Here is a 25,389-nt window from a genome sequence, read left to right as displayed (position 1 = left end):
CTAATCCCAGAAGGCTAGTTACTGCACAAGCAATCCCGAAAACCCAAGGCAGGGACTAAGTTTAGGGCTGTGGGCTGGAGTAAAGCAGCTCAAGAAAATGGTGTTTCCAGGCCCAGCCTCTGTGTAAAGCACTAAATTTTGAGTCTTCTGAGGACATTTTCCCAGCAACACAGCTTGCTGTGGGATGCTGCTAGATAATGGAGAGGGCGGTAAAACGCAAGTGGGGGAACTGGTTGTATGGTCCCTTCTGAGGAAGTCATTACCTTACAGGACCCTCCTGCTGCTCTCATTTGTCACCTAACTGTAGTCAGACTCCAGACAAAGGGACCTCAAAGCAGGCTTTTGTGGAGTTGTGTATTTATGACACTGCATCTCCACACGCTTGGGGGAACTGTCGTCTGAACCGTTGTGTGTGTTTAAAACATGTAGAGTGTCACAACCGAGAGTGAAGAGAAAGCTGAAATAATGAATAGATTTTCATATAGCTTCTATTTTAAACAGTCTCTGATTTTTACAAACAGAAAATAGCCTTTTTTTAACATGAGTATCTTTAAAGCTGTGTCCCCTTTAAAATTCACAACTTTGTAAAGTAAAACTGTTCTATTTCTATATAGAATACATTTAAAGTCAAAGTATTTAGACAAAAACAGTTTGGAATTACAGGGTGAGGGTAAAAGAGAAGGGAAAGAAATCAAGCAAAACTCTTCAACAGCACATCCCCGTTCTGGCTTCTTATCCCATATTCTTAACGAGCCAGAAAGGGAATCAAAACCATGTTGAAGATTCTGCTTTTAAAGCAACTTCAATTAAGGAAGAAGAAGCCAAAGGAAGAGAGAAAAAGAGACAACTCTTCCTATTTTGACTAGTTCATTAACTATTTTATAATTAGCTTTAATTTATTCTGAACTTTAACTTCCTGACATTCATTTTGCTTTACCGGCAGAGCAGCAGTGCAATCAATCACTTATTTGCTGCTCCCCAGAACCCCCAGTTAAAGACAGAGTCGATCCTAAGGGTAGATTTATTATGAACCTGGAAACCAGCACCTGCTAAGAGGCAGGCCACTGTCACAGCGCGGCATGGGCTCTATGCAGCCTGGGACTGGCTGGACAGAGTGCTTCACCCACAGGGACAGGACACTTCATCCCTCCAACTGAGGAGGAGCTGCAGTGTGAGGAGAGAAATAATGCTGATTTGGGAGAAAGAGGGGGGTTCCTAGAAATTCTTTAAAAATTTATTTATTTATTTATTTATTTATTTATTTATTTACTTACTTATTATTTTTAGAGAGGGGAAGGCAGGGAGAAAAAGAGGGAGAGAAGTATCAGTGTGTGGTTGCCTCTCACGTGGTCCCCACTGGGGACCTGGTCTGCAACCCAGGCATGTGCCCTGACTGGGAATCGAACTAGTGACACTTTGGTTCACAGTCTGCACTCAATCCACTGAGCTACGCCAGCCAGGGCCCTAGAAATGTTTTGATGGCAGCAATTACTAAGCGATTGTGTATAAACACATAGTGGGTAAGAAATCCATCTTAAGAGGTAGCTGAAAAGTTAAATCAAAAGATAAAAGAAATATAAATCTGAACAGGAAAGATTGAATCAAATGGTTTAAGATTATTGGGTTTCTCAGTGAAAAATCACGAATACTAGAAATAAAACGATTGCTTTCTAGCTCAGTCTGGGTGTTATGAAAAGTAGCTCCGAAGGTGAAAGGTGCCCGTCAGGCTGGCCACACCAGGAGCGCTGGGCCGAGGGCGGCACATACCTTCCTTCTGGCTGCCCGCCGCGCTCTGCTGCTGCAGCAAGCTCTGGCTGTACAGAGTGGGCAGTGCCGCTGCTGCGTACTGCTGAATCCCTGAGTAGGCCTGGGTGAGGGCGTCCATGGTGCCCGCTGTGCCATTCGTCAAGCCCGTGGCGCCAAGTCCTCCATTCAGAGCCGCCATACCTGAGAGCATTTGAGCAACTTTACAAAAAACCCAACAATAGAGAAGAGAAACAGCACTTTTCATTAGTGCTTTCCAAAGGAAGTTAGAGAATCATTTGACACAAGTACAACAGATAGCAAGTGCATGCAGCTAGCGTACCGATGAAAGCAACACGAACTTAGAATGAAACTATGAAGTCATACTGACAATCATGATAAAAATACAGACAGCAGCAAACCGAAGAACCCCTTGAGCGATGAGAACCCTCACTTCCTAGGCCAGCGACCAACACTCACTGAGGTGCTACAGTTAGACAGTACGTCTTCATTCCATGCAGCGTGCTACTGGCAAGTACTGGGGTTAGTCTTTTGAAATAAAAACCTTCTATTGCTTCTTAGAGCTTAGAAGCGGGTAAAAAACATCACTGGGAGAGCCCTGTACCATCTGTACACTTAAATCCATTTACTGGGTTCTTGGGGGATCTGAGCAGTTGAGGTGGAAAGGAAAACAAAACTTCTCTCCTGTAAGCTGTCTGATGAGGAAATGGCAGAGACGCCATGCTCTACACTCAATAGCCCAGTGAATCGGCAGTCCCACTAACTGGCTCTGCTAAACAGAAGAAAGTTGCCAGGACTAGGAGCTTAGGAATAGCCTTTAGCTAATGAAGAGTTAAGGCACAAGAAAAAAATGTGGACCCTTCCCCTAACTGCAGAGACTGAAGTTGCTTATTCACTATGAAAGGCTTCACATGGAATGGGGCCATTTGTTTTCAGCAGCAAATAGTTAGATGCTTAGACAGACAGGCAGACACACACACGAATATTAATCAGTGCCCGTGTAACTGGGATTTTTGCCAATGGACGAGCTCTGTGTCGTGTTTTCCAGTTAACTGAAGCTGACACCCGTTTTGGTGAGCTGGGTCTCGGCTCTTCGCTGATGTGAACTGGATGTTCGCCAGCATACTTTTTTCATTTTTTCTGCTTGTATCCTGGCTGCTCTTCTGCTCTATTACGGTTGTTGATTGTGTCATATTTTCCCTGAATACTAAGTCAAAACAAGCAAGACTTTATAAAGTGTTAACTTTCATATGAGCTCAGGAAATGGAAGAGGTGACATCATGATTGTTCCTTTTATGATTAAACTTTTTTTTTAAAGCTCTGTTTCTGGGAGAACTTACTGAAAACATTAGTGAAAGTCCTGAAGGGGCTTGGGCTATTGATCAGGGCTATTAAATAGCAAAGATGACTAACTGAAAAAAGTTGATATGAAGTCTGCAGGGAACAGAGAACTGAGATAAGGATGCTTAAGAGTTATGCCACCTTAACACTCCTGTCAATGCTTTGCTCCTTGCCATCCTCGGGAAGCAGAGGTGGAGAATGTTCTGCTTTCTCCATAGTGCTTGTTATTTTGACAACTTCATCTCTTTGATTTAAAAGAAAAACTACATACAAAATATGAATCAGACTATTGCTTTACAATAGAGGACTCTCATAGTGTCTTAGGTCTGGTACTGTTCCTGGGGGCTTGAGGAGACGGAACTGGGCTCTGGGTGATGTTATGACAGAGGCCTGCAGTGGGCGGAGTGAGTGCAAGGAGAGCCTGAAGGCCAGAAAGGAACAGGCCTACTGAAAAAGGAAATCAGGCTCACCTGGAAATACAGTTAAAAAGGGGTTAGCCAGCAGAAGTCCTGCTGACTCTGCTTTAAGTTTCTTCTTATGAAGGAGGCTAGTCTCTTAAATTTTTTTGGTCAGGCAAATAAGTGCTGTTAAAGAGCTTGGACATAGTTTGTCCTCCTAATTAAACAATCCCTCAGACGACCAACCATATTAACCCACTGCCTCTTTTCTACTCATCCCCATTATTCTACACAGCCGCTGAAGGGGTGGGGAGTAACTTCTCTTTTCCTTGTTTCATCATCTTATTTCATCCTCACCTCCCAATATTTGTGTGAGTGCAAAGAAACACCAGTGTTTCTTTTCTCAGAGAGGTGAGAGGAGGTTGTAAAATAGCTGGGGAAGAGCAGAACACAGTTGCTAAGTGCTGCTGCTTTCATTTTCGTCAGGCCATTAATAGGTGCTAGGGATACAGATGGTCATGCCACGGGCTCCCCTCTGGAAAGTGAGGTTTCTGTGTGGGAAGAAATCCTAGGAGGGAAGTGAGCAGTGACTTGCCACTCCACTCACATGCAGCGTATGGTTCCAGGTGTGCTCCTCGGCCTACAGAGCCACGGGGAACACAGCGGCCTGACAAGCAGGGGCTGAAGCCAGGAGCTCCACTCACAAAGAATGTCTCCGAATCCCCCGGACAGCAATGGGATGGTTGGAAGCACTACATCTCCTTGATGCCATATCTGCTAAGGGTCTCAGAGCTCTCAGGCCCTCCCGGGTAAGAACCGTGAAGGAGAGCTGTTCTGTGATTTGCAGCCTCTGCTACCTGGCTTCTCCAGAGGAGGGCTCACACACAGGTGGTATCTAACTGCCACAGCTGCTGGTGGCCCTGACTCCCTTCCCCTCTGGGACAGGCCCTTTTTACTGTCCAGGATAGGTGAACGATCTTCTCTTTCTCCCTTTTTTGTCATTTTTTTCCCTTTTGAAACAGAAGCAGAATGAACTTCATGCTCCTGAGACACTGGATAGATGTTCCAGGAGTGGGGTCCTGTGTGGCTTGCAGCTCCAGCCAGTGACGTTTCAGCCACCACCTCACACTTGTCCTGCTTACACTTTATAGTGGTTGGCTGTGATTTTGGACTCTCTCTCAGGGCAAAGCTGCACTCTGAAGGGTCCTGCTTGCTTCAGCTGGTTCCATGTGTGTGAGAGGTAGTCAGGCTGGCCTTACCTGCCTGGGGCGGGCAGGGAGAAGGCAGACGAGGCACCAAGTAAAAGAGGTGTACTACTCAGGCCTCTCCAGCCCTTGCTTTCCTCCATGGTATAACCATCCTTTTGACAAAAAATAAGGATAAAAATTCTAACAAGTACAAGTGTGTTGCGAATATTTAAAACCAAACCTATCCTGAAAATTCTGGTGTATTTGCCAAAAACCAAGGCAGAATAGGTAACTGATTGCCTGGTAGAATTTGAAGGAGCTTCAAAGGAAGATTTCAACCTGTGAGAGTTATTCCTGTGGATTAACTAATGTTATTCTGTATTAAATAATCATATCAAAGACAACATGTGAATTCTGCTGCTGGTATGTCATTACATCTGAAAACCTGACACAAAAGAAACAGGCTTGAAGAAGGTTGAGTAAAATGCTTTACCCCTTAAACAAATAGGGCTTTGCTTTGAAAAGACCAAATGGATTTAGTCATTTCACCCCATTTAATTCAGGTTCCCATGAAAGCCACCTGGATGCGGAAGGCTGGGACAAAGTGTCAGGTGTTTCAAACCTCCACAAGGTAAGGTCCTTGCAAATGGCCTGTCAGTAAAGTTAGTGTGTATCTCGACTGCTAAGCACTTTAAACTTCATTGCTCTCCAGAAGTTCTCATCTGATGGAGACCTGAGGAACTGTGTGATTACTGACTAGCTCTGTGAAAATGACACAGAAGGACCCCCCATAAACATGAGCTTGACAGTTTTTTCCAGCTGCTATGAAGGTGGTACTGAACTGGAGAAGCAGAGGCCAAGCACCACAAGCAAACTACAGTTGCTTTCAAGCCACTCTGCTAAGTTGTCTACCAAATAAAAAGAGTAAAAGTGAAGAATGTGTTCATGTATTGGCACAGATTTGAAATCTGTTTACTAAGTGTCCCCGGTGTAGGTGAAGCATATCCTTCTAAGCTGCAAGCTGACAATGAGAACTTACATACAAAATGTCTAGAACCAGGGTAGGTGAGTTAGAATAGTACATATAGGACATTCATATGTATGCTGGTGTTAATATGGTCACAGGTGTGTGTGAGGTTGTCTGTGCTTATGTATACATCTAACTACATATATCTTTGTATATTCCAATGGTACAGATTAAAAGTCACTTCACACTGTAAATAGACCAACAAGCCACAATATGCCCAAAGCATTTTTTCTTTTTCCTCCTTTACAAAAGATATTTTTATTCACCAGGCATTTGTGGCTGGTTATATCCAGATCACCACAATTTTAAGCACTATACGGGTAAGCCACTTAAACAAGGAAAAATATACTTAAACACACAAAATCAGATTTACACTCTTGGGTGGACACATCTACAAAAAATATTTTCACTTTAGCTCAGATACAAATATAAAAAACATGCCTGAAGAACCATTCAATGATCTGTAAGCGAAAGCCCTGTTAGTGATTCACCCACATTCCTTCCGATCTGGACAATTTCCACTTTTAGCTTTAGTGTGCTGTGCTATTTTTTTTTTAGCCCCTCCATTCATGAATGTATGAAGGAAGGAAAAGGAGATCAGATTCAGTTAAATTTAGCCAATTGTCTACTAACCAAAACTTTAGGGTAGCAGGAGGGTAAACTTAACACTAACATGAGTTGAGAATTAACTGTGGATTCCATTCACCTACTTTCTTCTTGGCCCCTTTTTCCATGGAAAGGAGTTGGTTCTTTCAGTAAAAGAGAAAACTGTCCTGGCAGCAAGCAGTGCTTCCTGGGAGGGAGGGGCAGGAAACATCAATGATATGGAAGCTGAGTCAACTACTTTAGGAGCTGCCTCTGTCCAGGTAACTTTCTTGATGACCTGTTTTGAGAATTATTCGGTAGGACGGGTAGCATCACCATGTATGTTGAGGGAGGATGGTCTGAAAGAGGCCACCCTGTGTTAGGTTTTCTCCTTGTGTCTGTCTCCTTGAGACAGAAGTAAATATTAGCTGCTAGCCATTGCTGGCATTGTTAAATAGCCCTGAACTAGAAACATTCACCAAATCAGAAAGAATATATTGTTTTAGCATGATTTTTGACTTAATTAAACATTTTGCTGGTTGATAGTCTCTGGTAGTAGTAATTTGAAACTAGAAACATTCTTAATTTCCCACAAACTATACAAACTTATATTAATCCAATGGCAAAGAATTCTAAAAAAACAAAATAATTTAAGCCTGTTGTCCTTGCCAGAAGCAAAATTTGTGTAACACGGATCTCACACAAGACATAGTCACGGTGTCTCTGCCATTCAACAAGTGGCCCCTCTCTAGCCCCTCACAACGATGGACGATGCCAGCAAAGTACAACACACAACAGGATGGAGACAGGCAGACACACAAACAAGAGGACGACACGCAACAGTCATGAGCACATGCTGAGGAGGACAGCCACTCCCACTGGCCTGTTACTTTGCAGACCAAGGACAGGCAGGCGATCAAATCAAAGTCCTTGTTTTAGGGGAACTAGGTCCTGGGGCAAGAGAAGCAGCATGAAGGGTTGTGTGCAAACACACACACCTGCAACCGAGGGCAAGGACAAGTGGGCTGGAGCGTCTGCAGAACAAGGTCAGAAACAGGAGTCAAGGCACTGAGGGCTCTTGGCAAGGCAGGGGCTGGAGGCGGTTTTACTGGATAAAATATCTTGCTGTGGCATGATTACCACTTCATACGCTGTTTGCTAATGAAGAGCCGCCATACATGGAAGGAAAAATGTTTTTATTTTCTTCTTTTTGGTTCATGGTCAGATAAAAGTCAGTTCAAGTTTTTGTTTTTTCTAGAGCATCTGAATGAAAGGATTTAATAAAACCTGAATATTTCCTACCTCTAAATATATGACTTATTTCCTTATCAGGATTGTAAGTGTTAGCTTTCATTTGGATGAGTTCTAGGTTCTTTTTTTTTTTTTTTTTTACCAAATACATTGCAAGGTATTATTTTTGAGCTTTTATAGAATTACTGGGAATTTTTATTTTTGCCTTTTTAAGAAAATTGTACTGTCTGATCAGTAAGTCCACTTATTGAATCATGGCTTAAAACAGGGCAACTCACCAAGAACCCCTTTCTTAGTGCTTAAAATGGGTGGTGTTGGGTTGCTTGGGCTGCATGGTAGGAACTGGACCCTCAAATCGGAATTTCTTTGGGCTATCACGGACCTGATGGGCTTAGCCGCTCTCAGGCCTCCGGGGGACCAAGCTGAGGGAAAGACAGATGAGGTGCCCGCCTGTGGGCTGAGACCCTCCCCCAGCACAGGAGCCAATGCCAAGCATGAGTCTCCAATACACTTATCTGCTGGCTGGGTACTGTCCCCTCCACAGATCTAAAGTGCCAGATGTGGGTATGCTAGGTAGGGCAGAACCTAGAGTTCTTCAGCAAGTCCCCAGGTGACTCGGTAAGCAGCCTGCCCCACCCTGTGGTGGTGGAACTGCGTCCCTTTGGAGCTGCACTGATTAGTGAGTGACCCACACCTGCGGTGCTTCATAAAGATGCCCGACCGTGTTCCCTTCAGCAGTGGCTCCATCTGCTCAGCTGGATTTCCTTCTTTTCAAGGCCTCATTTGTGCCCCCCCCCCCAATAAAACTGTCATGAATCTTTGGGTTTTTAGAGCTGGAGGGCACCTTTAAGATCATCTGATCCAGAACTTTCAATTTCCAAATGGGAAAATGAAGCTCAGAGCGGTGCAGTGAATTGCCTAAGATCCTGCAAGTAATTGCTCGCAGATTGGGGGCTGGATCCATGTGTCCTGATTTCTGGTCCATCAATTTTCCTATTATTAGCACACTGCCTCTTAGAAGAACAGAACAAATCCAAAACCCAGCCAAACCTCTCAAAACCTGCAAATACCTGCCAGTCACAGAAATGTGTGGGTGAGTATGCACACGCTGCGTATTAGAAAAAGACAGGTGGAGAGTGGTTGGGTGATTTTGAGGCAAGAGGAACCTAGACAGTGTCTGCCTATCAAAGCATGTGCTCCTCCACCCCAAGTATTAGTTCTCCCTGTTCTGTATCCTGTTTTAGGTCATTTCTGGCCAACCATTTTTCTGTGGAGAATTTGGGGGAAGGCTGTCCACCAGAGCAGCAAATACTCACTGTTTATGGTACCTGCAAGTGCATTAATATTGTTCAGTCCCACAGTGGCTCCCGCCAGTCCTTGCAGAGTCCCAAGAGAGGTCAAAGAGTTCATGGCCGCACCAGCAGTGGAGTTGGGGGTCGAAGCAGCCACTAAAATACAAAAAGAGGGTGGGAAGACGGGGAGAGAAAGCACAAAATGAAGGAAAGCAGACTGGCCCAGCAAGTAATCCGTCCTCACCACAGCAGATGGAGCCAGGGGGTTGCGCTTATGTAGTGGGTAAGAAAAACATATGGGGTGGCACTTGTGGCACTTCTGACCATTAGGTTTGCTGATTAATAAGAATGATTGTAGCTCTGTTTGCCAGTGCAGTGACTGTCCCCACTGCCGGTTGGGAGTGGAAAATTGGAGGAGACCTGTCTTGGGTAGGCTCGCCTCTCGTTAGCCCCACTTCAGCCCCATGTGTCCTGGTGTCCAGCCCACTGATTTTTGGAGGCCTCAGTGCTCTAAGCCTCCTTCTCATCCGGGTTAACAAATTAAGGAGTGGGGGAGTAAAACACACTGTTTGGCTTTCTTATTGTTTCTGCTTCAATGCCATCATTTTCTCAATGAAGTTTAAAAAAAAAATCATACATCTTCCTGAGTTTGACAGAAGCCTCCAAGATCCTGGGAGCTGTGGTAATAGATGGGGTGGAATATAGGAGAAAAAGTCACTTTGGTCCAAACTCTCCTTCCCCTGTTCTTTCCACCACCTCTTGTCAAATGACAGTTTCACTGGGATACGATTCCCACACCATAAAACTCCCCCCTGCAGTGTACACAGTTCAGTGGTTTTTAGTATATGTATGAAGTTGCACTACCAGCACCACCATCTAACACTAGAACATTTTTACTACTCTCGAAAGAAACCCATACCCTTCTGACACTGGCACCCACTGATCTATGTACTTTCTCTCTGGACTTGCCTAGTCTGGACATTTCACTTAAATGGAATCTTAAAACACATGATCTTTTTTGACTGCCTTCTTTCACCTAGCAAAACATTTTCAAGGTTCATCCATGCCATAGCCTGTGTCAATGCTTTCTCCCTTTTTTATTGCTAAGTAATATTCCACTGTATGGAAACACTACATTTCGTCGATCGATTCCCCAGCCATGGACATTTTGGTGGTTTCCATTTTTAAGCTACTATGAATAATGCTGCTGTGAGCACTGTGTAGAAGTTTCTGTGTAGACATGTTTTCAGTTCTCTGGAGTATACATGTAGTACACACGCAGGGCCACGACTGCTGGGTCACACGCTAAATCTATTCAACATTGTGAAGAAATGCCAAACTGTTCTCCAAAATCGTCGTACTCCCCGTCCTTTTCACAGCTATTATCCATACATTAAAAAACTAAAGGAAACCATGCTTAAAGGATTAAAGAGAGGTACGATGACAATGTTTTATCAAATAAAAGAGACAGAAATTACAAAAATGAACAAAGTGGAAATTCTTGAATTGATATATGCTTCTGTAAATAACAGAAGCTATCTTACATTTCAACTATCTTACATTTATAGAGCTTCACAATCTGCTGACTTTTTCCACACACGTCATCTTTATTCTGGTGATGGAGGGAAAGGCTACACCCAACTCGGACTGTGGTTCAAAGCAGCCCTCGGTCCATTTCTAGCTGCGAAATCACTGAGAGTGTGAAACTTCCTTTCCATCCAGCACGGGCAGGACCGTCACCCATCCTCCCGGAATGCCCCTGCCCAGCAGGAGGGTGTGCACCCCCTCTGCCACGAGAGACACAGAGCAGTGTATGCAATGCACCTCGCTTGGGATTCCTTTGGATGTAGCCAGATCACATGTTGAAACACTGAATTCCCCACCCTGTCACAGTCCTGTCCATGTATGACATTGGCTTCTGACACTTCATAATGTGTATCTATTTTCTTTCTCTTTTAAAAAAATAATTACATATACTCAAGCCAAAGTTTCTAGTCCCTCTGTATTATAAAACTTTTCTAATACCGACGAAAGCAGAGACAGTAACAACAAACTCCCATAAACTCATATCCAGATTCCAGAATATTTGAAAAACAACCCATTCCCAAAACCTAAGTGTATTTTTTAACTTTATTTTATTTTTTTACCATCACCTGAGGACATGCTTATTGATTTTTAGAGAGAAGGAAAGGGAGGGAGAGAGAAAGGAAGAGAAACTTTGATGTGAGAAACATCCATTGGTTGTTTCTCTATGGGACCAAGCCCACAACCCAGGCATGTGCCCTGACCAGTTACAGGATGACACCCCATCCAGCTTCACCATGCCAGCTGGGGTCTAAATGTATTTTAAAGCAAGTTTCAGACCTTATGCATTTCACTTTCACATACTTCCGTATGCAACTCTTAAAATTGGGGCTTTTTAAAAAAAACACCCCATAGAGGATAGGGATTGACTGTGGGAGTGGGAGAGGGAGCAAGGGAGAGCAAGGGGGGAGGGAATTGGGACAACCATAGTAGAACAACAATTTTAAAAATGCCCCTACCATTATTAAACCTAATAAAATAATTTCTTGGCTTCATTATGTGATACTATCTTGTTTAGGATTTTTTCACCTATGTATATGAGTAAGACAGGTATTTATTTTTCCTTCTTATACTGTCCTTAGTTTTGCTATCAAGCTTTTGCAGACCTCATAAAATGTCTGAGAGAATGCCATACTTTTACATTCTCTGGAATAGATAGTATAAGACTGAATACTTACCTTAAATGTAAGTTAAATGTTTGGTAGAACTTGCCAGTAAAAATGACCTGGACTTGACATGGGATACTTTTAAAATATTGATTACATTTCTGTAATAAAGAGAATTATGCAACTTCTGTTTTTCCTCTTGAATCAGTTTTATTAAGTTATAGCTTTTGGGAATTTGTGTATTTCAAGATTCAAAATTTACATTGGTATTAAAACCTAATGTGCTATTGGAAACAGTAGAAATTTTGGTGGTGGACAATTAGGAGGAGCCCCGTAGCTCCGTAATAGGAAAATGATAGGCAAGCTAGGAGTTTAACAGAGAGAACCAGAGAAAGAGAAAGCTAAGAAGAGCCCTCCTAGGGTCAGAGCAAGTACCACCAAATGGCCTTGAAGAATTTCCCTGTGAAGGTGCCTGACGTGAACTGAACCAGGCTGTAGGGGCATTTTATGCCCCAGGGCCAAAAACAATAGATTGTACAAGTAGAAATTAGTGGAGACTAACAGCTAGATGTAATAATAATAGAAAAAGACCCACCAGAAATTTAACAAGGAGATCAGGCAGAGAGGTAGTCAGAGAGCCACTCGAAAGAGTTATGCCATTTAAAAAAGAAAATACAAGAATGTCACAGCCCAAGGCTGTGTCCTCTAAGGAGTGACATCAGAAGCACAGTGAAGCGGAGTTGGTTTTGCTGAACTAGTCTAGCTAAGTCACTAAGCAAAGAAGCAAACAAGAAGTTGGCTTCAGATGGAGGGGAAATAGAGTGAGGAGGATCAGTGTCCAGAACTGCTATGATATATTATTACCTAACATGTCCAGTTGTAAACAATTACGAGATTTGCAAAGAAAGTGTGATTCAGGAAAAAAGCAGGTGACAGAGACTGTATTTGAGAGGGCTCAGATATTATACTTAGCAGACAAAGACATTAAAGCAGCTATTATAAATATGTTCAAAGAACTAAAGGAAACCATGCTGAAGGAAAGAAATGTATAATGACAATGTTTCATTAAATGATAGAGAGGGAAACTACAAAAATGACCAAAATGGAAATTCTGGAATTGAAAAGTAAATTACAGAAATAAAGAATTCACCGCAGGGATCAGTAGTTGATTTGAGTAGGCAGAAGACAGAGCCTCACAGAAATGCGGCACACCGTTAAGCACATGAACATATGTGTAGTAGGAGTACCACAAGTAGAGAAAAGAGCAGAAAAATAATATGTATCTGCTCTCCTCCTTTCACATTCTTTAAAAGACATTAGGTTGTATAACATAATAATTACAATAATACATTGTTGGGTTTGGAATATGTATGTAGATGTAATATGTGTACAAATAATAGTGTAACAAGGGGAAGAGGGGAGGGTTCTGCAGGAGATTTCTGTGCCTCACCACCTTTGAGTGAGTATAATCTGAAATAGATGCTGGTAAGTTAAAGTGTCTATTGTAAGTCCTAGGGAAACCACTAAGAAAGTAAAATTTGAAAATATCATGAAAGGAACTAAAATGTTGTACTAGAAAATATTTACTTCATGCAAAATAAAGCCATAAGGACCAAGAAACAAAAAGCTATGTGACACACAGAAAACAAAAAGTCCAAAGGCACATGTAAATGTAACCATATCAATAAGAACGTGAACTGTGAATGAATTAAATGATCCGATTAGAAGGCAGGGATTGTTAGACTGGGTTAAAAAAAACCAAAAACCAGATCAGTCTATGCTGTCTCAAGGAGACACACTTCAGATTCAAAGACACGGACAGGTTGAAGGTAAAAGGATGGAAAAATATATACCATGCAACAGCTACCATGTAAGCTGGATTGGGTATAGTAATAGGAAACAATATAGACTTTCTAGCAATTTGAGAGAGAAGGAAGATTGGGTCAACTGCTTGCATTGCAAAGGACCTTAAGATGCTTCTCATGAAAATCTGTGTCTTTGTCCAATGAAATGTAGCTAATAAAAGGACTCCAGTGCCAATATACAATGACTGTCAGAAAACTCTTGTTTGATTCAGGGCTCTATTCTTTACATCTCTCAGACTCTTCATTCAGATCCAAGAGAAGGGAAAGGAATGGAAAGGAACAGGGTGAGAAGATAAGATAATCCCTCACAGCACAGGAAATGAATATGAAGCAAACTGGGATGGGGTGTGGAGGGGGTCAGCTGGGTAAGCGGACCGGGAAATTCTGGCACTCGTCCAATAACCTACTGTTATTACCAGAAAGGCCCCAAGACTCGCTGCCATTCACGCTGGTGATGGAGAAGTACAGGCGCCAGAGCACTAAAAGCAGCAACGTGGAGAAAGATGCTCATCAGAAGGAACATCTCGCATTCCTAGGAAGTTTCATGATGGACCTGTCGTTATGATGATGTTGCCGAGTATTCAGTGTGACTGCTAGAGACACAAAACACGTGACAGGGTCTTGTTTCCTTAGTGTCTGCAGCTTAAAATGTCCACACCTCATTCACAGCACAGGCCTCACTAGTCTCTAGTCCTCCAGGGGTCACCCTCGCTCTGACCTCTGGTGGCAGGAGAAGGACCACAAAGGTTGGTGAGCATGGGCATCCCTGGGGAGGACAGGGTAACATGTCCGAGGTTGGCTACAGAGGTACTGAAAAATGAAGCTTTGCCTCTAAATAAATGACACATCATTACAACTTCACCACCCTCTTCTAAAAACAAACTGGAGGCAAAATGGGACTGTAGTTAAAACTGAGTGCATTGGACTCACACTGTTTGCTTTTCTCCGTAGGCTTCAGTTCCATCATTTTTAAATGGAGAAAAAAATACCCAATTTAAAACAGCTGTGAGGACTCAGTGAGGTGAGCTGTGTCATGACCTCAGCACAGTGTCTGGCATCAGTTGGGGATTTTTAGATCATCAGTTATTGGGTACAGATTGAACTGAGGGGACAAGCCTATACAGAATGTATTTCATAAAAGAACAAAAATTACACATGATTTTCTCCACTTTCGGTCTAAACACCTTCAATTCTTGACAACTACACAACCACTGGTGGTGTTTCTGTTGGATGGCCGCCTTTGCCTCACATGAAATTCTAGAGGGGATCCCACGTGCCAGCCTGAGAGGCCCCTTCGACAAAGGCCATGGTGGGCACCGCTGGCGTTCTCACGCAGAGAAATCAAAGCAGCAGGAAGCACCTCCTTCTAGCCAGAGCTTCACTCAGGGTTGAGAGGGAAAAGGAGCTGGATGACATTAGAACTGCCTGATCTCATGCTTCATGGGTGATTTCTCACATCCTTCAAGTCTCAGATGGTCTGAGGAAGAGGTGGGTTAAAGTCACACTCTGCTTGTGTGGGTAATTCACAATTTTGATGGTGAACAGTGAGCTGGAGAGGTAACTCGTAACAGACACACATAACAGAGGAAGCCTGGGCTTGGAGGCTATAGGAAAGGTAGGGAGGTTGGGTAACAACATACTGGGCCCATTTTGTGACTGACAATAAAGATAAAATATGCAGATTAGAAGTCTCTTTACATCTTGTTTTCTTATTTATTAAAAAACCCTGGGAGATCTGCTGCAGTGAACTAGACTGAACAGTTTCCTGATGTCTTATGACGCTGTTCTTGGGTAGTCCCAGCAGACAGATGCGGTCAGGGTGAAGAAAAGGAAGGAGAGGAATCAAGCAGGAGACAAAGAAAAATTAACTAAATAACTTGCCTTACAGTGTGAACATGCATCCGTGGCTGACATGGCTCAGTGGATTAAGTGCCAGACTGCGAATCAAATGGTCACTGGTTTGATTTCCTGTCTGGGGCACATGCCAGGGTTGTGGCCAGGTCCCTGGTGGGGGGTATGCAAGAGGCAACCACACACTGATGTTTCTCTCCCTGTCTTTCTCCCTCCCATCCCCTCTGTCTAGAATAAAAGAAAATTTTTTCAAAATTGAGAAGATGCTATGTGCCCCCTATCTTTGGACAATATTCTGAACATTTGCCCCAATTGGGTCTAAGATGGAAAAGACATCTTGACTGCATATCCAGTTGCCTTTAAGAATTCTAGTAAATAGTCTACTTAAAGCAAAGGAAAAACTCGTATTTGTCACACAGCCAACCTCAATCAGATGCTTCAAAACTAAATATTCAACACATGCATAATAGAGAAAGAGACCCTAGACACAATAGACAGAGACAAATTAAATGCCACCAACACACACTTTCCTATTTCTGTGTTGGCAGACTTCAAGATGCTGCCTTGGGTAATTGCATTCTGCCCACCTAAAATTCCCCTCAGTCTCCACTGAGAACCATATCCTTTGCTTTCTCAATTAAATTGTTTACAGAACACCAAAGGAACACTTTGGGAGAAGGGAGGTAAATAAATGTCGGGTCATAATTGCCCACAGCACCTCTTTCTGTGCAATGCCGCTCCTTGCAAGGAGAAGGTTACGCAACACAGCCAAGAGGAATGCCAGCAGGACAGCTCCGCCTGCCTTGCCCTGCTCACCTAGCGGCAGGCACAACTTGTCACATGTCCCATTTTGTGCCTCTTTCACCACTGTTTAAAAATCCCTAACCAGCCCAAAGTGTTATGACCAGCTGGCTAACTAGGAAATAAAATGTCTTGTGATGGCCAAAAGCCATGTTTTTATGACCTCACATGGTAACACAGTTCTGTGTCTTTTTATGGAAAAAAAAGTATGTGGGGACAGTGGGGTATTAGTGAGGGGAGTTGGCAGGTAAAAAAGGGACCCTGCTGGTGAGGATGTGTCAACTGTCCTGGTTATAGAATTTCTTTGCTGCTTTGACCAGGTAGCTTATTCTTATTGTAGGAAAGACTGCAAGCTGAGTAGTCTGCAAACACCTATCTCAGTCTAGGGGACAAGTTCTTTCTCTTCAGGGCTATGCTGTGTCTTGGATGGACAATATATCTGGAAGAGTTTCTTGGCCAAGGTAAAATCTGTAGGTCACAGATGTGCCTAGGTCACTAGATTTCTTGTTATAAAAGGTGGGAAGAAAGAAAGTAGGGCCCTGGCTGGTGTGGCTCAGTGGACTGAGTGCCGGCCTGTGATCTGAAGGGTTGTTGGTTTGATTCCCAGTCAGGGCACATGCCTGAGTTGTGGGCCAGGTCCCCAGTGGGGAGCATGTAAGAGGCAACCACACATTGATGTTTCTCTCTCTCTGTCTCCTTCCCTTCCCTTCTCTCCAAAAATAAATAAATAAAATCCTTTTAAAAAGGGAGGGAGGGAGGGAAAGAAAAGAAAGGAAAGGAAGGAAAAGGCAAGTAAAGCAAAGAGGAAAAAAATAGTGCTACTAGGGCCCTTGGAATAATTGTCTGACAGAACAGAGCTGAGATTTGGACTTGCTCACTCAGAAAAACAGAAATATTTGTTTCTCTTCCTTCATTTCCAGCAAATCGATGGTAAGTCTTTTATGTGTATTCATTTTAGGTTGGTTCCTCCCAGGCAACCTGTGATCCAGATATGGAGTTGTCTCCACTTTGCAGACAAGGACGCCGAGGACTTGCCCAGTGCACACAGTGAGTGGGCACAGCACCCGAGCTGCGTGGGTGAGTCCGTGACGAGGTGGCCATACTGTGTCAGCCACTGAGACGTATAATGGTTGTGGGAACAGGGCAATTAAGAAAACTTTCTTAAACCACCCCAAATAACAAGCAAGCCTGATCTTACTGAAATGTAAAAACTACTTCTTTTACTTTTAGTTTTATTCATGCCAGAGATAAATGCTTACTCGTTTTTCCTCAGCTTCCCTAAGAAAAGGACATCAGCTCCATTTCTCAGGTAAAAGCTCCTATGTCTGCCGTAGGGATGAACTGGACCACCCACCCTCTCAGCCTGCTTCAGCCTTGATTTCCCTTGCAGGAGGAAGAGGAACTGGTCTGACTGGAGAGACCCGGAAGGGCCTGACATGCAGTGGCCGGGGAACGGGCCACTGAACTGAAACACAACACACACAAAGGCCCTCCTGTTCTCTGTTCCTTTTCTGTCCCGACCTCTGCATTGCTGGGTAAGCAGATTAAGTTCATGTGGGTCCCCAGGGCCATACTTGGAGAGGGAGGTAGGAATATTACTACTGTGTTCTCTGTGGTAGGCAGAATAACGGTTCCTTTCCTGAAAGATGTCCATGTCATAATTCCTGAGACCTTACGTTAGGTTACTGTGACCAAGGGGGATTCAGAGTTGCTGTTCAGCTGACTGAGAGAGGTGGGGAGATTATCCCGGATTATCTGGGAGGGCCCCATGTCATCACGAGGGTCCTTGTTGGTGGAAGAGGGAACGGAAAGAGAACCAGAGATATGACCCCGTGAGATGTGTTGACCAGACAATCTTGATTATGAAGATGGAAAACGGGCCTCAAGTCGAGGAAAGTCAGTGGCCTCTAGAAGCTGAAAAAGCAAGGAAATGGATTCTCCCCAGAGCTTCCAGGAAGGAGTGTACCATGCTGATACCTTGGTTTTGGCCCAGTGAGTATGCTGGGCTTCTGACCTAGAGAACTGTAATAAAGTAAATTTGTGACCTTGGCCAGGGTGACTCAGTTGGTTGGAGCATCATCCCCTAGACCAAAGGGTTGTGGGTTCAATTCCCGGTCAGGGCACATACCCAGGTTTCAGGTTCAATTCCTGGTCGGGGTGTGTATGACAAGGCAACCAAATCAATGTTTCTCACATTGATGTTTCTCCCTCCCTCTCTCTCTACAATGAAACAATATCCTTGGATGAGGATAAAAATAAAATAAATTTGTGTTGTTTCAAGCCAATAAATTTGTGGTAATATTTCACACCAGTAATAGAAAACTAATATATTCTTCAATTAATCTGTGCCAGGAATAAAGCTAATAATGACAATAGCTTGTATTTATTGAGTGCTTACCATGTGCTAGTCATTGTCTTACAGACTATAAATATCAGCTCATTTAATCATTTATAATTATCCTATGAGGTGGGAAATCACACAGCTGTAAGTGGTACAGCCAGGATCTTACCCAGCTGTCCGACTCCAAAGAGTCAATATGGTGCTGATATTGAACTTCAATTCCTATTTTGCATCTTGCACTTATCTTGTGGTTATTGTGGAGATTTACTGACAGAAACAATTTGGAGTCATTCAGATTCACCCTTAATCTTCTGGCTCTGTCCCCTTCATCTGTAAAACCTCGGGCTCTACTTAGCTGAGGTTAGGATTTATCTGCCAAACTGGAATAATGTGACTCAGCTCTGAGAAGTGACATGATAATCAAATAATCAAATGAAGTGGCATTAATGTCTGATATCTAGTAGATGATCAATAAATGTTGAGTCTATATCTAAAGGGTGAGAATCTGGTTATTCTGTCCTCAAAAGGAGGAACTACATTCTTTTCACATCATTTTACAACACTTGAAGATTCAACATTTCCCCGTTAGCGAGGTGACTGCATGGGTGATGGTGTACCTTGCAGCCTTTATCATTAGTCTGAGCACCAGCAAGCTCAGTCTGTGTGTGTGGACTTGAGAAAGTCCAGAAGACAGTGACCAGACCTGAAAGTCAAGTTGAGAATAAGAGAGAAATGGTCATAAAAAGGTGCAATTTAGCCTAGAGAGATGATGACTCAGGGAAGAGACAGTCTTCAGTCTTGACATCAAGAAGATATTCTTTTGAGCCCTGGCTGGCGTAGCTCAGTGGATTGAGCACGGGCTGTGAACCAAAGTATTGCAGGTTCGATTCCTAGTCAGGCCATATGCCTGGATTGCAGGCCACGACCCCCAGGAACCACACAGTGATGTTTCTCTCTCTCTCTCTCTCTCTCTCTCTCTCTCTCTCTCTCTCTCTCTCTCTCTCTCTCTCCCCCCTCCCTTCCCTCTCTAAAAAATAAATAAAATCTTTTAAAAAATCTTAAAAAAAAAAGATACTCTTTGTAGCTCAAGAGACCAAAATGAGGATCACGGGGTGATAGCCAGAAGGAGGCAGATTCAGTACAAAGGAAGTGCCAATGAATCTGAATTCTTCCAAAGTGAGCCCTGCTGCCTAAGATGCACCTCCTCCCAGTTTGAGAAATACGAAAGCTGAGGCCTCAGATGGTCATATATCAGGGGGTTTCTGAAGGCCCTGAGGCTATGCTTGATAACCTCTCGAAGATCCAATAAACTCACTTTTGAAAAGCTTATTGTTTCTGCCAGTGCCAAACACACGCTGGCTGTATCTCCTGGCAGGGAAACAAGGACTGCAAGACAGCACAATTCTACTGGTTCAAGGCTGAACTTTGGTGGAGGTCCCAATTTCCACTGCCCGCACCCACTTAAACAATGGGAAACTGCAGGCCTATTTAGAGACTGCAGAACAAAGGGATCTGCATAAAAATAAGTTCAATGAAGCTCAATACATATGGTAGGTAGTTTCTACCTTTCTCCTTTTTTACACATATGGCAGCTGCCACACTGAGCACACCCAATGCAAATCCTGAACAACCGAATCACGGAGAAAATGATCACCGAGAGAAAGGCCAGACTTCTGTGGGTGAACCCCTCTGACCCATGGCGGCTGAGATGCTCTGACAGCTACTCGGTCAGAATCATTCTGTCTGCTGGAGGCAGTAAACACACTGGGGGCACAGTAACCACACATACTTTTAATGGAGAAAGGTCACATTTTAAAAGTTAATAGTCTAGGACTTGTTGGCAGCAGAATCACCTGGAGGTAATGTCAGATCCACTGAACCAAAATCTCTGATGGTGGGACCCAGGAATCCGATTTCAACAAGCCCTCTTAGTGCATCTCGCTCAACAAAGCTTGAGAACCATTGGTTTTAGGGCTGTTTGAGCGCAACACCATCAAATTCCATCAGGGCTGGGTATGAAATTTAGTTTGCAGCATGAGAAGATGAAAGGTTGTGAGGGGGGGAGGTTTGGTTTGTGATAAAAAAGGGAAACAGATGCTGGAAAGTAGGAAACCAAGAGTAAAATACTACATAAAGTTAGAAAGTTGTGATTCTATTTTCTATATAAGAAAACTGCATCAGCTTTTTAAAGAGCAGGAGTTCTCCCTGTCTTATTTTCCATAACCTACAAGAACAACTGACACATCATAGGCACTAAATAAATACCTGCTGGATGGAATGTTTAAACTTCTACTGCAGACTCCACATCCCGTTTCTCTTAGGACAAGGCCAATCTGTGGGCTTGAATGAGCTGGAAGAAGAGGATCCCCTCCCACCTCATGGCCTCACAGAGGGCTCCTAATGACACAACTCAGCCTGAGGGGCAGAGTGTAAGACTCATCAAACCATCCCCTTGTGCTGATATGCCAGACAGAGTGTGGATACTTAAAAATAGAATCAGTGAAGCCCGTAGCTGCCTTGTTACTAGGACGGGAGCAGAGACACCCTTTATTCCATTGACATAACTCATGCAAGAGGAACCAGGAGCACGCACAGGGCCAAGTTCAAAGACCAGCCTGATAACCTATCCTCCCTTTCACTTTAACTGGAATCAGAGACATACAACATAAACACCAGGTGCTTTCTCATTCTTTGTGGAAGGTGGGGTGATGAACAAGATCCCCACTTTGGGGCAAGGTTGACTGCTGCTGACTGTGGGGAACTCACCTACTCCTCCGTCCTCTCACAGATTCCAGATCCACAAAGAAGAACAGAAAAATGGCTATTTGGGGCTGGTCAGCCTTTCACATTTACCACTTCTCCACATAAATCTTTTTTCCTACATGAATGTTGCCCTTCCCTCCTTGTCTTTTATTGCAGGTCATGTCTAGCATTAAGTCCAGTCCAGAAATGACTACTTTCTAGGAATTAAGTGCATTAATTTTCTCACATTAACCCCTTCCCACTTTTCCTGGACAGCAAGAGATTTTTTTTTTTTAAAGCAACAATGAAACAGCATTAAGGAGACAGCAAGAATCTGCCTTCAGGGCATTCACTAAACACTTTCCATGGAACAATTACATGGTGAAAGCATGGTGGCTTTGCGGTTTAGGAAACAGAATAGTTATAAACAGAAAATTCAGGGCACCAGAGCCTGCGGTTGTGTTCGGCCTCAAACAAGTTTGGGTGCTGGCATCCGACGGTGCAGTGAAGACTTCACCGCAGTGAAGTGAGGATGTCGAATAATGAAGCAGTGACACAGGCACAACCTGTGATTATTAGCTAATCAACCATAGGGTATTAACAAAACACAGAGGGTCCATTCTCCCCTGGGGTCTAGTTATTGTACAATAACTACACCTCAATTTATTCCCTAAAAGGCTTTTTTGAGGGGGTGGTGGATGGAAAGGGAGGCTGTTTGTATTTGAGAATGGTGTTGATAGGTTCTGAGGTGTTCTCATCTCACTACTGGAGTCTCTGTAACAGGCCTGTTTTCTACGCCACGAACAACTAGCACCTTCGTGCATTATTACACCACTTCCAACCCACGGGGAGACTGGTAAGCAGAGGTAGCACAGGGCCGGACAGGCCATTACTGGTCCTCTAGAAGACAGGTAAGGGGGAAACTCAGAGTGTGAAGGTCAGATGAAGACAATTCCTGGTTTGGACTCTGAATTACTTTTAAGGCATTACTCTATGATGATACCATTTCGGAAGGCGAGAAAGTGCTACAAAAATGGTTGTGGACAGTATTATACTTTTAGTGTCCAAAGCAGTCCCACCGTTTTCTTCAGTTTAATTTTCATTTCCATGTGCTTTTTGGAGCTTTCACTCATTATTTTTCTAAGACAGAAATCTAATTTATTATAATTGTTACTAGACCTGGGTACCTCCTTAATATACCTTATTTTTAGTATTTCCTGCTCCCCTCTCCCCAGTCCCATAAAAGGCAGACACTTAAAGAATTAAGATATAATTTGGCTCATAAATTTCAAAAAGTCAGCTTATATAAATTCAGTATATATAGATCTAACAGGAATGGAAGAGCAAATCAAACCTATTTTCTGTTTCAATGGTATTTTGAGTATAATTTACCAAAATAAATGAGAGTACAAACCTTCCCTTAGCTGACCTCAGATGTCTGTTTTTACAGATGGTCATGGACTCAGATTGAAAAACATGTTAGTGATTTCTTCATGAGGGAGAGAACATGTAAGCTGAAAGGTCCAGAAATACAACTGCGGTTCCCCAGGAGTCCCTGCTTTTGAGTCTTTCATGGGGTAGTGGAACCGCTCGGTATTTCATCTGGGTCCTGAACGAGGCACCTGGATGGATTATTTGAGGATTCCCTACTACTGTAAGATTTGATGGTTTGACCAGGCTCTGGACTCTGGAGAGAGAGTGAGGAGAACAAACTTCTGTGGAAAGCAAGTGTGTGTCTGTGGGAGTCACTGAAAACCTGTGTGAATCCTGGTCTTCAGATGTCCTGGAAAGAGGGCAGTTTGCCCAGAGGGGTAACAGACTCCTTTCTGGGAGACAGATCTTCCTTTGGATAATATGATACTCAGGCTGGCAAAGGGTCAAGAGACTGTCCCGCAAAGTTCTAGGTTTGAAAAGCTGTGATCTGTAGGCACAGGCTAAGTAAGCCTGTGCCTCAGCAGGGCAGCTGCCTCTGCTACTGGCCCACTGCAGAGCGTAAATCCAGTCGGCTGAAGTAGAACTGAACACCTCTCCACGGGCCTCTGGGCCTGACTCTCAGTGGTGACAGCTACAAGGAGCCCTGCCTGGACATGGTATCTCATTCTATTTAACTTAAAAGTGCCATTCTGTCTTTAGTAAGTAGGGTGTGTTGGTTCTGTAACCTCAGGCCAAATTTCCCACTATTGTGGGAAGTTCACAGCCAACTCATTTAGCTAAGTCCAAAAGAAGGGAATGGTCTACTCTCTACGTTTATATTCTACACTTGATCTTAGCCAAAAGATGAAAAGCAATCTGCATTTATATTCTCATATTTTTAGGAAGGGTGGGGAGATATTTGGTAAGAAATTCAGAGAAAGATATCACTGGCTCTTATTCCACTTTTTAATGCACTTTCCTGAGGTCCAGAGGAAAATTTTATATGACCCCCAAATAATGACATCTTTTCCCTATTATAGTTAACATTGTCATTAAAAAACCCCAATAGTGTGCATTACATACACTTAACCTTAATATTTCACTAAGAAAAATAAAAGCAAACAATTTCATTTCACAACTGAGAAAATGAGATAAAGATGAAATAATTTGCTCTAAATTGCCATCTTTCAGATCTTGGTCATGATGCTCATATCCTCTAGCAAGAAAATAAAATTGAAATTCCTCTATTATATTCTGTAGGTTAACTATTTTTTAAACCTCTGCCTGGGGCATGAACATTTTTTGGTTGTTTGTAGATATTTAAATTCATGACCTATATATGACGTAAATACCTTTCTATCTTACATTCTTTACATCTCATCATTCCTGACCTCTTTCTGCTCATGCCTCAGAGGCAAAGGTATTCATTCCCTCTTCTAAGTCCACGCCATGAAGCGCTTATGAAGCACAGCACTTATGAAGGGTTTATGATGTGTCACATATGTTAACATGCGCGCACGTTGGTGGGGAGTGCTGGGAAGGCACGGCAAGGGGCCGCTGGCCAGGAGCTTGGTGGCAGAGCCTGACAAGGCCCTGCTCTACGGCAGAGTCTGATCCCATCCCTTCGAGCTCCTTCTGACTTTAGTCCATCAATTTTTGCCTCTTGTTGGCCTCTTCCTTTTCTTTGTTCTGGCTTCTCTGTACCTTAGAAATATATTTATGCTTTCTCCATCTTTTTTAAAAAAGATTTTATTTAGTTTTAGAGAGAGGGGAAGGAAAGAACGAGATGGAGAGAAATATCAATGTGTGGTTGTCTCTTGCATGTCCCCTACTGGGGACCTGGCCCATAACCCAAGCATGTGCCCTGACTAGGAATCGAACCGGTGACCCTTTGGTTCTCAGGCTGGCATTCAAGCCGCTGAGCCACACCAGGGCCATTTTCTCCATCTTAAACTTTCTCCTCTTACTGACCCTGCTACTTTTATAGACTTAAAAAAAAATCACCAAATCTCATGAAAATGCCATCTATAAATATGTGATTCTTGCCTCTCGTCTCACTGCCTACAGGACTGACATCTCGCCCACCACTGGGGCGAACTGGCCCCTTGTAGGGGTGAACTGATGACCTGAGAGTTCAGTTCAAACAGTCATCCCCCTTGTCTCCAGGGGGTACTTTTCAAGACCCCCTGTGGATGTCTGATGAACCCTATATATTCGATGTTTTTTCCTACATATATATGCACACTTTACACCTTGTCTCTGGCATGTCTAAACTGCCACTACTATTGTGCATCAAGACCATTGTTAAGTAAAATAAGGGTGACTGGAATACAAGCACTGGGACCCCAGGCTAGTTGATCTTATAACCACGATGGCTCCTCAGTGACTAAAGGGAGGGTAGTGTCTGTGATGTATAGACGCCAGGCAAAGGGACCAGTCAGGTCCCAGGCAGGATGGAGTGGGACAGTGAGAAATTTCATCTCACTACTCAGAATGGTGTGTAATTTAAACTTATAAATTGTTTCTAGAATTTTTCATTTAATATTTTTAGACCGAGGTTGAGACTGCGGGTAACTGAAACTATGGAAAGTGAACCTGCAAAATGAGGGGGGACTACTGAATCTCTTCTCTGTTCTCACCTTCTCACATTGCTGCTCGAAGTTTCACCCACGCCACTTCCTCAGCAGCTCCCTCCACCAACTGTGCCCAGCCAGAACGCACACTCAGTCCTCTTCTCTGCAAAGCAGCTGAGCCTGCTTCACCTCTGCAGTTCATTCTCAAGGCACTATTTTATTAAATGGCTCTGACCTCTGCGATAAACTCAAGGGTCAGATATCCAGC

At 43.4% G+C, this 25,389-nt stretch overlaps 1 protein-coding gene across 9 annotated transcripts in view; it reads right to left on the bottom strand.

Annotated features, from left to right (window-relative positions):
- Positions 1-25,389, bottom strand: part of CELF2 (CUGBP Elav-like family member 2) — a 391,137-nt gene that overhangs the window by 11,608 nt on the left and 354,140 nt on the right. For 7 of the 9 annotated variants that reach the window (XM_045857938.1, XM_045857937.1, XM_045857934.1 and 4 more), the window contains 2 exons: positions 8,882-9,001; positions 1,768-1,965 (listed from right to left, as the gene is read on the bottom strand). In XM_045857938.1, the coding sequence (XP_045713894.1) occupies positions 1,768-1,965; positions 8,882-9,001 (318 nt within the window). Of the gene's footprint in view, positions 1-1,767; positions 1,966-8,869; positions 9,002-25,389 lie in introns of all 9 variants that reach the window. The other 2 variants (XM_045857935.1, XM_045857936.1) reach the window with 2 other exon arrangements.

The sequence above is a fragment of the Phyllostomus hastatus genome, unplaced genomic scaffold, assembly GCF_019186645.2.
Source record: "Phyllostomus hastatus isolate PE091 unplaced genomic scaffold, TTU_PhHast_1.1 phas_scaffold_1674, whole genome shotgun sequence".
Taxonomy (NCBI): Eukaryota; Metazoa; Chordata; class Mammalia; order Chiroptera; family Phyllostomidae; genus Phyllostomus; species Phyllostomus hastatus.
The sequence above is the reverse complement of the archived record's forward strand: the minus strand, read 5'-3'. Positions and strand labels throughout refer to the sequence as shown.